The sequence below is a fragment of the Tasmannia lanceolata genome, unplaced genomic scaffold (assembly GCF_043159265.1).
Source record: "Tasmannia lanceolata isolate RefF3 unplaced genomic scaffold, GAP_Taslan_0.1 ptg001315l, whole genome shotgun sequence".
NCBI lineage: Eukaryota > Viridiplantae > Streptophyta > Magnoliopsida > Canellales > Winteraceae > Tasmannia > Tasmannia lanceolata.
The window spans coordinates 7,979-23,784 of NW_027519975.1; the positions used below are offsets into that span (position 1 = coordinate 7,979).

General features: G+C 39.5%; 2 protein-coding genes across 2 annotated transcripts; both read left to right on the forward strand.

Moving 5' to 3' along the window:
• The first annotated feature begins 6,953 nt into the window (after window positions 1-6,953).
• On the forward strand, window positions 6,954-7,885 carry LOC143869576 (histone H1-like). The gene is made up of 2 exons (XM_077376278.1): window positions 6,954-7,137; window positions 7,228-7,885. Exons 1-2 carry the CDS (start codon window positions 7,024-7,026, stop codon window positions 7,672-7,674), a joined length of 561 nt encoding a protein of 186 aa, XP_077232393.1. The 5' UTR covers window positions 6,954-7,023; the 3' UTR covers window positions 7,675-7,885.
• Window positions 7,886-9,683: 1,798 nt separating this feature from the next.
• On the forward strand, window positions 9,684-10,274 carry LOC143869575 (uncharacterized). The gene has a single exon (XM_077376277.1). The coding sequence runs from the start codon at window positions 9,717-9,719 to the stop codon at window positions 10,128-10,130; it is 414 nt and encodes a 137-aa protein (XP_077232392.1). The 5' UTR covers window positions 9,684-9,716; the 3' UTR covers window positions 10,131-10,274.
• Window positions 10,275-15,806: the final 5,532 nt, after the last annotated feature.

Here is a 15,806-nt window from a genome sequence, read left to right on the forward strand (position 1 = left end):
CCAAAAAGCAAGGCTAAAGTGGAGGCTATGCCTTGTGTATGAGGTGTGTGTGTCTGTGTGTGTGTGTGTGTGAGAGAGAGAGAGAGAGAGAGAGACTTTTCTCTAGGGTTTTCTTTGTTTGTTGCGTACTCATGTGTGACTTTTCTCTAAGGTTTTCTTTTGTGGGTTTTTTTTGTCTGTTGCGTACTCTGTGTGTCGTCTTGCTCGAGAAGAAAGGGTTAAGGTTGTGGTTTGTGGGTCTGTCGCTATAATTCATTATAAGTCTTGTATTTTTCTTCTCATAGTGAATATCATGTACTTCTCTCCTTCAGACGTAGGCATCTTGATTGAACCATGTTATTTCTGTTTGTGTACTATAAAATCGGATATTTCCTTGTGGATTTCTAAACAAAATGTTTTAAGAGAACCATCCCAATTGATTGAATGGTTAGGCCCTGTTCGTTTTAGATTGTGGCGGCCGAATGTTTTCCCTAAACCTATTATTAGTTTGATTCCAAAAATCAGTTTGGGTTTCACAATCTAAAACCATCAGGGCCTTAGTATTATTTGATCAATGTCACATTGTGGTCACAATTCCTTGAATTGGATGGAGTGGATTTGTGTATGTGCTTGAATCAAATGATAGTATGATACTGCACTGGTTTACAGTGGGTAGTTTTCATTATACAAGGACATTCTTCCCTTTAAGAATGTGAATATAAATAATCATAAAGTGAAGCACTTCCATTTCCATCTCATTGTAGCGTGTATTATCGGTATCATAGTAAAATCATATGAGATTCGAAAAATAGATAGCGATGGAATGCATAAATTGAAGGGAGGCAATAGCATCCTCGCAAGCAAATTGCTATAAATCTTAGTGTAATATGTTTTGTGAAATGATATTTTCACCCCCTTATCGTCCTTGGGCGACACCCCTTCTAGTGTATTTAGAACTACTAGTTTTTACACTAGAAGGGGTGTAAGCAAATTTCTATAAAGCATAGTGTAATATGTTTTGGGAAATGATATTTTCACCCCATTTTCGTCCTTGGGCGACACCCCTTCTAGTGTATTTAGGACTACTCTTTTTACACTAGAAGGGGGTGTGGCCCAAGGATGAACAGGGGGTTGAAAATATCACTTCCCTATGTTTTTTTCTCCATGGTTTTAATACTTTGCGTTTCTTGAAAGCACTCTTGAACTTTAATCTTTTTGCATCTGCCTCTTTTTCTTTGCAAAGAAAACCTTGAAAAATTATTGATGAGTTTGAAGTAGAGTTCAGAGTTGAGAGAGGACATATCCAGACTATTGGTCTGATGGGCCATGATCATGAAGCCCATATATTGATTTTGGTAGGCCTTAACCCTGTAGATGGGATGCCCTTCTTTTTAGTATTTTCGTTTTTTTACGTAGGCCCCGCCCCCTTTTTAATTCTAGCTTTGCTTTCATCGACCACTTTTGTATAGTGGTGCGTCCCAAAAGAATTAATATGACAAATTGATTGTGCTAGACAACGACCAAACTATTAATTTGTCATGTTGAGGTTACCACCTATGTATCTTCTAGGGCTGCACACGGTTCGGTCCGGTTCGGTTTAGGGAGGTTTTTTGAACCGAACTAATCCCATCGGTTTGGAGAAAATCAAAACCGTAGCCGAACTGATGAGGGGGTATAATCGAACTGATTTTGACCGGTTTGGTTCACGGTTTATTCGGTTTTTGGTTCAAATGAGGCTTTTTATGTTGCATTTATATCTAGGGTTGATACTCATAGGGTGACTACAATGACAGAATTACCCCTAAACTACCCAAATGGTAAAAATGCCCTCTAATAAGAAGACAAAATAAAGGAGGTGCAATTTTAAGTTAAGGGAGGGCGCCCAAAAAAAAAAAGCGTCTACGGGGGGTGGCCAAAATGGGGTGTCTATAGTTTCCCATCGGTTCGGTTCATTTTTGGATTAAAACTAAAAAACCGTCAACCGAACCGATCGGATCGGTTTGGGTAAAAGTCTTAACCGTGACCGAACCAATGCCTAGAAAAACCGACACCGAACCGAACCAAAAGGCCCGATTTGGTTCGGTTTATCAGTTTGGCCAGTTTTTTGTACAGCCCTAATATCTTTGTCTACAAAGGGAAGTGATATTTCACCCCCTTTTCTTTCCTGGGCCACCCCCTCTAGTGTATTTATGACTACTCTTTTTACAATAGAAGGGGAGTAGCTGAGGGAAGAAGATGTTGGATTTTGATTTTCAAAATCTTAGTTTTGAGTAAAAAATAGTGTCTTAGAAAATGATTTGAAATAGAAAAACTTATCTTTTGGAAAAAGTAGCTTTTTTGTAGAGAGTGTAGTTTTGTGAAGAAAATATAGTCTCGTATTGCTTTGGAAAAAAGTTGGAGAATAGTTTATATAGCTTTTCCCACTTCTTTTCATTGCTTTAATGCCCAATGGGTTATAGCTAATGGGAGGACCTGCACCGTTCGCGCGCACGCCGTGGGCTATAGGGCGCATAGAGGTGTTTTTTTAGGTGCACTTCGCATCGTAGCGAGGAGCCTTAAAATTTTCCAGATTTGAACTGAGCCGTTTGATCAAGATCGAGTTGGATCGGTCGGATTGGGCCATGAGTTCAGGTCCAACGGTTGGTCCAGTGGGCCTAGGGGCTCCAACGAATAGTGCTTGAGCGGGTGGGATCCGAACCGTTAGATCGTAGTGTAACGGCTAGTAGATGATGACCGTTGGATTGTGCCCCTTCTACACAATGGTCAAGAGCCCAAAGGGAGTCACCAGAGACTATAAAAGCAATAGAAAATACCCATTCTGTACAGAATTTGGATATCTACTTTGGCATACCCAAAGACTCTATAAAAACCGTAGAAACTACCCATTATGTACAGAATTTGGATTTCTACTTTGGCATTCCCAAAGACTCTATTAAAACAGTAGAAAATACCCATTCTGTACAGAATTTGGATTTCTACTTTGGCATACCCAAAGCTACTAATTCCAGTAGAATTTCCCACTCAATTACACTCTCTATAATTCCCTAAGAGGTTCCTGGTTTTACTGTTTTTAGAAATCCATCAAATATTCTGTTATTCTGCAGAAACAGAACACTTGGGTTTCAAATACTTGCAGAATTCAAGGGTGATTCAGGCATGGTTCCGTTCAGTGCAGAACGTCATCAAGCAATCGGTTTGGAACCGGACTTCTTTGTATCTTGGAGGCGAGTTCGTGGTCCCCTGTGCACACTACTGGTGGGGGCGAATATCGTCTTAAGGAAATCATTTACGCACCTTGAAGCATCTTCTTATATTTTCTCATTTTTATTCAACCACTACATCAAATTTTCACCAACAGAAGATGGGACAAATATCTCATTTTCCTTATTATAATTCGACCAATAACCTACGAACAGGAGAAGCTGATGTTTAATGTACGGTACAACATGAGCATGAGTAGAGATAACCTATCTAGTTTATGGTAGGGCATAAGAATGAATGTCCACGAAGGAGTCAATGGGCGTGGGGTTGAGATTTTATACGGGTGTAGTACCACTTACACCATAGGATGATCCAAAAAGTGCAGTACCACTTACACCATAGGATGATCCAAACAGCCCATTTGATGGGCAACAATGTAAATAAGTTGTGCCCAAAAAATCATTTCCATAGGATGATCCTATCCCTCCGATCTATAGAGGAACTGCATATTATAGAAACCTCCGTAGATGGGAGGGTTGACTTCATCCTTTCGAAATGATTTTAGGGTCACAACCTATTTACGGTGTGGCCCATCAATTGGACGGTTTGGATCCTCCTATAGGCCTAAGCCGTACAGTACTCTTCGAAAAATACTGTACTACACGAGCTTACACCATATAAAAACATGGGTCTAATCAACCACCTTCATCTCTTTCGTCTCTCATGCACCCCTACGTTTCTGCCATTAGATTGAAGCAGGCATGTGGTCTTTGTATACGAATAAAAGAGTATATCTAGTGGGCCCGGGGCTATCAAGTGAACAACTTCTATAGTATAGAAGTATGAATGGTTATCTAGTGGGCCCGGGCCTATCTAGGGGCCACATGTGACCTATGTGCGTCCAACCCAAAATAAGAGGGGCCACATGTGCCATGTGTACGGCTAACCCAAAAATAGAGGGGAAACTAGTTAGGGGGAGTGTTGGAAGTACAAATTATAAATGATTAAATTACACCAATTATAAATCAAAGTAGTGGTGATGTGGGTCACCGATTATTAGCGAGAAGAATTTGGACTAGTTGGGGAAGAGTCTATGTGAAAAAGCAGAGATTCAAGTTTTGGTTCTAGTGAAGGGGGCCATATTGTTGGTAAGTCTCATCAATGTCTGGATGTTATCTAACAAAAGATGGAAAATGATGGAAGAGAATGAAGTTAGATAGGAAGACCTAATCATATTCGATTCTCAAAATTAAACGGTTCCCATCATAATTAAAGCCATGTTTGTTTTGGATTTTGAGAACCGATTGTGAGTTCTAAACTGATTATTGAACTCAAAATTAAACGTAAATTAAACTCCAATAATTAGTACTGGATTCATGATCGATTGTCAAAATCCAAAACAGTGGTAAATGATATAAATAGTCCTTGAGGAAGAAGACCTTCTATTAGCCGGCGAGGGTACATTTAAATTAATCTATTAGATAGGGCATTTCTATCTCTTGAAAATTAACCTTTAATTGAGAGTATTTTTTAAGTATGCATTTTTGTTTCACTATTTGCTAGGCAATTTCACGGGAAGCCATTTTGTGGAAGACTTTTGCACAAGACAACACCCACATAGGCTCATTTTTTGACAGAATTTGTCTTATTCATTTATTTCAGCCGAGGAATTGCCTAGCAAATCCCATTTTAGTGATTTCATTTGCTCTCTCCACTCTCTCCCTCCGTTTCTCTCATGCAGTTGGGCCAACAAATATTCAATGGAATAATTTTTCATAGACAAACATAGCCTTAATGATCGTGCAAATAGTAAATTAGTGTCCTCACATGCTTCTCTTGCTTCCTTCGCAATTCATGGATTAAATGATGGGGACACGAAGTTCCCTGCGTATATTATGAATTACATGACACTACACATGGGTTGCTTTGGAATAGCGAAATAAAAGTCCAAACTCTGGATTTTAAGCCTTTGTTTTCTAGTGTGATGGTAGTTATTGCTTGCCTAGGAGTGGGATCCATATTTTAAAGATTTGCCTAAGAAGACAGAGGACATGAGGATCAATGTGCTAACAATCAATTTCCCAAAGAAGATATGCTTGTGTAATTGAGACCGTCGACCTTATAGACCATTTGAGAGGTGACCCACTTGGTATTGGTCCCGTGTCGACTGTCGAACACATCCCATGTGTAAGATAAACTGATAAAGCTTATAATAATCAACCGTTCAATTTTTCCTGGTGTGATTCAACATAAAGCTGTAAAACAACATAAAAGATGGGCTCCAAGAAGATGAAGATGAAGATGAAGATGAAGATGGAATCAAAAGCACGGTGTAGGGAAAATGGGATTTGGGTGAGGCAAGACTAAGATCTCAAGGAATTTCACTTGCTTGCTTGTGGTTTTGATCCAATACGCTACAGAAGCTTGATGGATCAAGGGTCCAGTAGGCCCCATATGACAAGTGGGGGTAAAAAAATAGTTCCTAGGTAAGAAACTTATGTTAAAGTATAAAAGATTAAATAACGCCGTCTCCAACGGCTTAAGCTTTTGGAGTAATTGATTGTTTCACATGGTACCAGAGCTAAGTTCCCGGGTTCAAAACTCACAAGTCTAAAAAAGTCAAAGTATAAGGCCAGCCCAAAAAAAGAGGGTCCACACATGATGGGGAGTATTAAAGTATAAAAGATTAAATAACACCATCTCCACCAGCTTAAACGACCAATTACTTCGAAACCTTAAGCTCTTTAGAGTTGGTGTTATTTAAGCATTTATGCTTCAACACTCCCATCACGTGTGGCCCCTCTTTTTAGGGTTTGCCTACACGTGCCCCTCTTTTGATGTTGGCCCCTCGTTTTAAGGTGTGATGTGAAATGGGGATGAATATAGGTGGCTTATAAATTCGCCTTCCTTTACCGTTGGCATTTGTGAAGCCAACGACACCACTATAAATAGCTCTCTCTCTCTCTCTCTCTCTCTCTCAACATGAGCCCTTGCTGGGGATTAACGCATCGTGAACAACCTAGGCCCCATATAACTATGATCAAATCCTTATCCTTGTACAAACCTTTTTTTATGCAGATCCTCCCTCCTCTGTATCACATTCTTTCATGCCCATCATGATTGTATTATAATGAGATCACACCCATCTTAAGCATTCCTGATGTAGTTAAGATTATGACTGACGAATACTATAATGATGGTTGTCATGGAAGTATTTTGAAAGTGAGGATTAACCCTCCTCTCATTGAACAGTTGCCACCTAGGTTAGGCCTAGGACCTCATATTGACTCTAATCTCCATGTTCCGATCTTCTTCTCTCAGTTGGTTTGGAAATTGGGTTATAGTAGTTTTGTTAGTCTAAGATGGTTAGATTTCAAAATACAGAGTTTTTAGATGGAAATTGGTATTAGTCATTTAAAACGAGATTATATTTCCCCCTATCCCCACCCCTTCGACGGATAAAATCCCCCCCTTTAAATAGCATTCCAAAATAAGCATGGTGCCCATAACGGCCTCATGTACGAATATCCCGCTCATTAATGAAACAAAAAATTTGAATTTCTTACTAAAAGTAAAAGTCAGTTCGTATACCGTAACGCTCGAAATCCTTTCTTTCACACTCAGAAAACAAAACAACCGTCCGATTATTTTCAAATCCAAAGGTCAAAAATACCTCATTCACCTCAATCCGCAACAATTCAAAACACCCAATAACAAATGTCCACGTTGCAAACAGTTTCTTCACCCTATAAATACAAACAGTCCGTTGTCAGAAATTTCCAACCATTTGCTCTGTCTTTCCGTTCCCAAAAGAAGAAAAAGAAGATTATCCTTTCTCCTTCAATGGCTAAAGATCCAGTTCCCAATGTCAAGCCCAAGCCCAAGTCCACTTCGCAAAAGAAGCCCAATTCCAAGCCCACGAAGCTCCCTTCAGCAATCCATCCTCCATACTTCCAGGTTTTTCTTCCTTCCCCATTTTACCTTTATCTATTTTTATAATTCCCTTTTTGGGTTTCTTTTCTTATCTTTCTCTCTGTTTTTTTTCAGATGATTACTGAAGCTATTTCTTCTTTGAAAGATCGAACGGGTTCGAGCCAACCAGCAATAGCCAAATTCATGGAAGAGAAATACAAGAAAGAACTCCCACCCAATTTCAAGAAGATTTTATCAATCCAGTTGAAAAAATTTATGAAATCTGAGAAACTTGTGAAGGTTAAGAACTCTTACAAGATTTCTGCTTCTGAGAAGGTTAAGAAGGTGTCTGTTGAGGTGAAAGAGAAGAAAAAAGAGAAGGATAGTAAGAAGGTAATGAGCCCTAAAAAGGTTGATGTTAAGAAGGTGAAAAAATCTGTCGGTGTTAAGGAAAAGCCTAAAATGAAGAGATTGAGTAAGGTTTCGACTCCGATTGCGTTGAAGAAAAAGGTTTCGACTCCTAAAAAAGTGCCCAAGTCTATTAAGGGTTCGAAGCCTGCTTCTAAGAAAACTAGGGTTTGAGAATTTGATGTTAGGTTTAGAGGTGGTGTGGTGGTACATGAGATTGATGTTCTCTTTTTGTAAATAGGGGTTTTCTTCTTTTTGTTATTGTTGTTGGGATTGTTGGTTTGTTATGATAGTGTTGTTGGGTTTAGGTTTTTTTTTTCTATGTTGTAAATGGTTCTCTTTTTAGGGTTTTAATGAAATGACTGGATTTGATTTCCTTCTTCTATCTCTGTTTGTGGACGTGTGGGATTTCAATTTTTTATTTTGAGTTGTTTGTTGATTCGTTTACAGGAAGGCATGGATTTGAGAGGGTGGAGATGTTTTGAAATTTTATTTGTGTGGGTTTACAGTTTTAATTTCGGATTTTTGTTGATTTGTTGTATGATTTGTGGGGATGATGATGCTCTTGTACTTGTTTTGTTAACAAGGATTTCAATGATTTTGGAATTGAATTTTTTTATGTTGTTTTCAAGCCACCAAGTCATAATGCCCTGACCATGGTTTGAAATTTCGGTTTCGGTAACCGTTTCGGACCCCACTGGAAACCGAAATTTCGGTCTGAAATTTTGTAATTTGGTTCAAAATTCCGGACTGAATTTTTTATTCTCAAATTTCTGTGCCAAATTCTGAAATTTTGGCCGAAATTTTGTAACACTTTTTTTAAAATAAATAAATAATGGCATTTAACTGAAATTTTAGAACCAAATTATTGAAATTTTAGACCGAAATCTGAAATTTGGTAAATGGTGAAAAATGGAATGCAATTATTTTGGGAAATAATGGCATTATGCCCGCGGGTTGGGTCGACCCGCGGGCACGGGTCGATTTTGCCAGGTCAACCTAGGAATGCTCTATAACTCCCCATTACAACTCTCCCGCTCGTAGCCTATGGGGTCAGGTTCCCCAGGTCATGAAGTAGCAGGTTGTGCGGCAGGAGAGGGGAAGCAAACAACTGGCCATTGCAGCCCATAGCTTGTACCAACAAACGTAGGATCCACCTTACGGGTGAGTGCGTGACACTACTTTAGACTTCAAAAATCTACTGATTTTCTTGCAAACAGCTTGGTATCAACTGTGTTCATCCAACCGTTCTTTAAATGGTGCCTTACAACACTTGTAATATTCATGTAATTTTTGCTGGATTACATATAAGCAACGGTTCGCATGCAATAAACATTACTGGATGTTATGATCGAGTGTTGAGAGTGATTATGCAGTCATAAGAGATCCAAATCAAAGATTAGTAAATGAACGCTTTAGATCAATCAAAGGTGGCACCCACTATGTCGTGGTTATGGAGCCACATTTAGGTGTGCAACTCAGGTCGGGTTGGATCGGATTGAGGCCAACCCTAACCTAACCGGATATAGCATTCCCTCAAGCCCAACCCAACCAATCCGAGCCTCGGGTTGAGTATGGTCAACACTAACCCAAATCGGATTGTGTGGAGATGGGTTGGTTCGGTTTCACCTTAGTCAAGCATAAAAATACAATAACCCAATGAAAATCAAAATAAAATTAGAGGACGTATGTCAAGTTTGGGGTCGGATGGGTTGCTAAGGCCTCAACTCTTACCCTAACCCTAACCCTAACCCTAACGCAGCCCAACCCAAGGAAATACCAACCCAACCCGAGCCAAAGCTGCACACCTAGCCACAGTGCATCTCCATTCTCCACCACCTCATGAGACAACAGGAATCCATGCCATCACATCTCAACATCATCCAACGGCTGCGAACAATCCAACCCACACCCGTCATTATAACTCGCTATCCCCAACTCCCTACTCCCATCCATCTTTTCCATTTATAATGAAAATAAAGGTCAATCGAAATCGACGGCCACCATTCATCGGCATCACATCCATCACTCATAAATGCGTATAACGAAGTTAGGAGGCCCGTGAGACACATGACAATGCGGGCCCCGCCCCTTATTAATTGAACATGAATGAATATATTAAAAAACAATCACCCCCTCTTTTTCTTATATACACCCCCTCCCCTCTCCTCCTTTAAATAACACCCTTCTAGTAGCTATTCTTCAAAGAAGTGAAAATGGAAGGGCTGAGAGGATATTGGAAGAGGAAAAAATACGAGCGACTAATTAGACCCGGGAGGCCTAGAAGGAAGCGGGTCGAGCTGGCCCGGATGGGGGGTCCGAACCGTTCGAGAAGGTTTTGGCGGATCCGGGTCACGCCTAGGCTCCGTTACCTGCGCCTTGGCTATGCCAAGAAACTCTTCGTCCGACTTAGAGACGCGTATGTGAAAATGATGCTGGGTTTTGCTAATTCCACTGGGTTCTCATATGGATCGGATTTTGGGCGGTCCATCGGGTACGGTAATGGGTCTTTGAAAGAATACGATGAGAAGATGATTGTTCAGATTTACAAGTCCCTTGTGGCCCAGGGTAAGTTGATGGGTTCTGAAGGTGTGAAGATTGGTGGTGGTGATATCATTTTGAGGCAGTAAATAAAAAAGGTGGGGCTGTTGCATCTCTAGCTTTTGTTGTTTTTGCTGTTTTTGGGGCTTTTAGGGCTCATTGATGTGTTTTTTAGTTTTAATAATTGTAAATTGAAGTTTTGGGTTTTGATTATCCCATAAATTTGTTGCTAATTACTTTTGTTTCTCTTCTTCTTACTCCTCTTTTCAACCTCTTTGGGTATTTTTGGAGCTTAGAGATCTTAATTTTTATTTGATAGAAAGTTAGCATCATCTACCTCTAATAAGTATTTGTAATGGTTTTGGAAATTAATATGGTTTTTTCCAAATAACCATATTAGAGGACTACTGGTGACTCTTCTAAGAGTCCCATAAACTTCACACAACTAGATTTCATGGTCTGGGAACATGTTTTCCTCCCTTTTATTTTAAGGTTTTGCTAACTATAGTGCCCTTAGGGCATTTGTTAAGGTGCATTGGGAACATGTTTTCACACTTATTTCCAACAAAAAAGCCTTCAGAGGTTGATAAAAATCTTAAGGGGAGTGATAAATGGACTTAGCACTGCCCAAATCTTAAAACAGTGACAAAATGTGTATAAAAACATGTTCCCAGTGCAGCTTAACGACTGCCCTTAGCAAAACCCCCTCCTTTTTTTTTTTTTTTATGGGAAGTGATATGTAATATGTTCGCCCCTTTTTGTTACTTGGGACAGCCCACTATAGTGTATTTATGACTACTCTTTTACACTGTGGCTGTCCCAACTAAAAACATGGATGAATATATCATTTACCTATTTTATTTTTCTATTTTGATTTTACTGTTTTTTTTTTCTTGTGAGAGAAGTGGTGTACATGTCCCAATTATTTTTTGGCTGTTTTGTCGGTACAAGCCTGCATTTTGTGAATGGGAAGAGGACTAGCATGAGTTTCAGGCTATTTCATGACTGAGACACCTAAATCACCCTTATTATTTTACTTTATTCTGATTGATCAAAATATTGCTTAAATGACCATATTATCCTCAAATATTAAATCTGAGGGATCTCTTCCCACGACCACACCATATTGATTTGATTATTGCAAGCAACAAGTCCCATGCCACTATTTATTTGATTTTATTTTGCAAGCAATCGGTTCAATGCCAAATCATATCTTTCTGTCTCTTTCATTTCACTTTGTTTTTTCCCCTTCCTTTTTTCGTTTAGGTAGGGTCCATCAAAGACTAATGTAGGTATTTGAGGATTGTTCAGACTTTGGATTGGGGGTGCAAGTCGGGTCGCCTCGGGTTGAGGATGGTCAACCCTAACCCAACCCACCTCTAAATCTCTCAACCCTAACCCAACCCATCTAACCCAGCATTGATTCGGGTTGCTGGGTTGGGTTCAGGATCACCGAGGGCCAAACAGAAAAATACAATAACCTAAAGAAAATCAAGATAAAATTAGAGGACGGAGCTTGGGTTCGGGTCGGGTCTATTTGCCAAAGCCTCAACCCTAACCCAACCCGAAATTAATTCGGGTTGGCTTTTCCCTACCCAACTCGAGGAAATGCCAACCCAACCCAGCCAAAATCGAGTTCAACACATCGAGTTCGGGTTGAGCCCGATCCAAGTTGCACCCCTACTTTGGATACCAATTAAATCGGTTCATATTTGCAAATGTAAATTTAATCTTATTTGCACATAACACTATATGCATCTAATATTATATTGAAATACCACTTAGGTAGCAGGATTGATCTTAATTTTGCCTACCAAAAATGTAAAAAAAGGAATTTGTTAGGTACCTTACCAATATGCCAAAAGTTCCAGAGCTAATGAAACACGTTAGGCAAGGCCTTTTAAACCTGTCCCAGGTTGGGTCCTACCCAGTCCCATACAGGCAGCCCCAACTCAGGACCCTACTAGAATTGAGGTAAAAAAGAGAGTTATTTTTAGTGATAGAAGGCCTAAATGGTTGGACATCTAGCGCAATGGACAAAGGGGCCCTGTACTTTGACCTTGAGGACATAGCTTTGATTCCAACTTTAAATACATAAAAAGGATGTGTGTTTGATAATGGAACCCATTTAACACAGTGAGGGCACGAGACTCTGATTCATAATCCAATTTTTTATTTGAGGGTGAGCCTCAAGGGTGCTACAAGAAAAAAGAGTAGAACCATGAGAGCTTTACATATGGATATTTTGTTAATGGTAATTGGTTCCACTTGAAGTTTGAGGGAACTTTGAAAGAGGGGTTGTTTGAGTTTGACACTTTGACTGTTGTTCGACATATTGTGGTTAGGAGGGTTTTACTGATGAAAGTACAGCTTTTTTTTTATGAGATTGTAGAGGAAAGGTTTGGTTGGCAGGCACGTGATATGCTGAGCGAGAGGCATGTGTTGGGATTCCTTTTGAGAGTACTTGCTTGTTTCGCCAGTAATGAATAACAAAATTTCCATCAAAGCTCGTGGGATTCCCGCGAGGGAAATAGGGGTGCAACTCGGGTCGGGTTGGATCAGGTTGAGGCCAACCGGATCGGGTTGAGGCCAACCCTAACCCAAACCAAGATAGCATTCCCTCAACTCTAACCCATCCCAACCCAACCCGAGCCTCGGGTTGAGGATGGTCAAACCTAACCCTACCAGCCTCTAAATCTCTCAACCCGAACCCAACCCATCTAACCCAAAATCGAGTGGGGTTCGGGTTCACCTCTGGCCAAAAGAAAAAAAAAATGCAATAACTCAAACAGAAGAGGTAAAATTAGAGGACGGAGGTCAGGGTTTGGGTCGGATCGGGTTGCCAAGGCCTCCCAACCCAAAATTAAATTGGGTTGGCTTTTCCCAACCCTAACCCAACCCAAGTTGCACCCCTAATTGCTCAAGCTTGAATATAGTATCTGTGAAGTCAAGTGTATTAACACATTGGGGCTGTTTCCTGTGGGAAAAGCATGACGGATAACATTGGATATGTTATGCTATGTTCACTTCAAGAACAACCCTACCGGGTAGTATATGCTATCAAGAAGTCGAGAGTTAGCAGAACTTTATTTTATACATCTTGCTTTGCTGCCCGCTTAATACTCCATTTAAAAATATTTAAAGCAAAAAATAAAAACTGTAATTTTTTTAACATTCAAAAAAAATAAAAATATAAAAAAAATTGCACCATTTAAAATTAATTAATTAATTAATTAAACTTTCAAAAAAAAAATTAGACATATTAAATGCATTTTTAGCAGACTTTTCAACTTTTACCCCACTAAATTTTAGAAATAACAAAATTACCGCCACCAAGTGGGCCTTCTCTGGGCGAATCGGTTTCCAATGAGACAAAAATGAGAGCAGTGCTTCAGGGCCTAAGATTGAATGGTGGGCAGAGATTTGGACAACCTTATAGTGGAGAGATATCCCCTCAATACTATCTGATGGCTGAATGAGAGAGCTTCTCAAAGTTCATTGATGAGATCCTCGACCAAGTGGGTGGTCACTTAATCCAATTCCACTATGCAAGGAGATAGGCGAATGGAGAGATGGACTGACTAGCTCAAGTGGGATTGTCTAGATCTGCGTTAAAGAATTTTGTTTTTTTACTCTCTTGAGATCTGTAATCTTGGTTGAGTTTTTTCTCTTATTCTTGCACTTTTCATTCTCTCGACTATCTTGGTCATGATCTTGGTCTTCTAATAAAATCTCACCGTTTCAAAAAAAAAAAAAAAAAAAATTGCCCCCGGGATGGGTAAAACTTGATATTTGTCTTTAATCTACAAGTCATATAAGTTTTTTATAATTTTAATTTTAAAATTAATGTTATTTTTAAGATTTTGGTTTTACAGATATTGAGACCCATATTCATGATACAACCGAATTTAAATCAGTTTTTTTTCTTTTAAAACCAAAACATACTAAACCCGTTCTATTTGTTGAACGTATTTTTTGCATTTCCATTTATTTGACCGACTATTTGAGTACCTTTTTTGAACCAATACCGCGTTTCATTCGAATTTTCCCCTCCCATTTTAATTAATAATGAAGAAGAGTACCCAATCCTGTTAAAGTATAAAAGATAAATAACGCCTTTCTCTAACAGCTTAAGCTTTTGGAGAAGTTGGTTAGTTAACATTGTATCAGAGCCAAGGTCTCGAGTTCAAACTTCCCGGATAACAAAAATCCACATGCGATGGTCGGACGCCTTTCTCTTAAGCTTTTGGAGAAGTTGGTTAGTTAACAAATCCCAAGGTTTATTTATAGTAAAATTATCCAAGCAAGGTAACTAATCCTTGGAAAAGCTTATCTATGAATTTCTATCACCATGGACAACAACCTTAGTAGGCATGTCCTCCTGGGGGATTCATTTACTCTGGAAAGGGTATAGAGGAGAACCTATCCCGGGTAAATTAATCCCCCCTCCCCAAGAAAAAAGAGAACATGTCCTAGTCCAGTGATGGGAGACTTCATATGGTGTGCCCCACTATCGAATATGTCATGGTACAATAATGGCATCGACTGAGAGATCCCAACTTTTTGTTGGAAAGTAAGTTAAAATGAACCAACTTTCTACATTAGATATTCCCTGATCCGATGACTCCATATCATCCAGATTTTGTGTAGGGGTCCTGCCAAACCCCAGCTTACCTATCAAAAAAAGAAAAAAAGAGTTAGGCAAAATACAGTGCACCACATTCACGATATAGTGACTTGCTAACAAATTAGGTTCTGTGATGGGATCACGTTGCAACTTAAATCAATTGAGAAAAATGCCACCAACCTAAAAAGGTATTGCAACAACAGTGAGATGCCAACAAAAACAGTTGTAGTAATATTCTTTCTTTTTCAAACCACAACAGTTTTCTGAAACTATCTTTAGCTTAGCCATCAATGCTCCCATTCAAGGAAAAGTACAATGCTTTCCTTTTTGCTTTTGTTTTTATCTTCCTTCGAAGTTCTATAAGTCCTAAATTCATTGGATGTTTATATGGTGGAAAGTCAAAAAGGAGGGCCTTTACTGCCTGTAAATTTATTGTTTTTTGTTACAACTACATTTTCTAAGTTAGTTGGGAGAGAGAGAGAAATTTCCAATAATCTATTTGATTCAGAGCATTTTGTATAACTTTTGCGGCCCTCTACTGTTTCAGTTTAAAGATTCTATATACCTAGCTAGGTTTCCCCAAAACCCCACTACTAGTCTGAACAGGCTTAAGCATACCTACCATAATAAAGCTATGACAAAAGTCCCCATAACTGTCTGTGGTTTGTTTTCACATTCTCATTGAAAAGATTTTGTTGGTGTCTCCAGTTGCCTACTATCATTTCAAACAACAATTGACCTTAGGAAGTAACGGCTATATAGACCATCGAATCAATTTGCTCTTGAGTGACACTACCTGATAGGACACAAATACGGCGCTACTCTCAGATCTCGCCACATGTCGTCCATGCACCAACAAAGCCTAAACATCATGAAGAAAGGCGTTGAGAAACAGCAAGACCATGCGATCACGACATGTGTCGCTCTCTCGCCGTCCAGACCTCATCATCACAAGTTATGGAAGGAATTATCCGGCAAAGCCACGCGCGCCGGCGGAGCAGGAGAACAGCCCAATCCTGCAAAGGAAGGTTTTTTCTCCATAATGATGAAGAAGTCCGCGCGCCTTCCTTTAAAAGGGAGGGAAGGGAAGAAGAGAGGGATTCACGCTTTCAAAAGACATCCTTTTATCAAGCTCCTG

Bases quoted from the DNA above. Each gene is read 5' to 3' on its own strand.
- LOC143869576 (XM_077376278.1), top strand. From the start codon at position 7,024: ATGGCTAAAGATCCAGTTCCCAATGTCAAGCCCAAGCCCAAGTCCACT. The intron at 7,138-7,227 runs GTTTTTCTTCCT...GTTTTTTTTCAG, and splicing joins TCCATCCTCCATACTTCCAG to ATGATTACTGAAGCTATTTC.
- LOC143869575 (XM_077376277.1), top strand. From the start codon at position 9,717: ATGGAAGGGCTGAGAGGATATTGGAAGAGGAAAAAATACGAGCGACTA.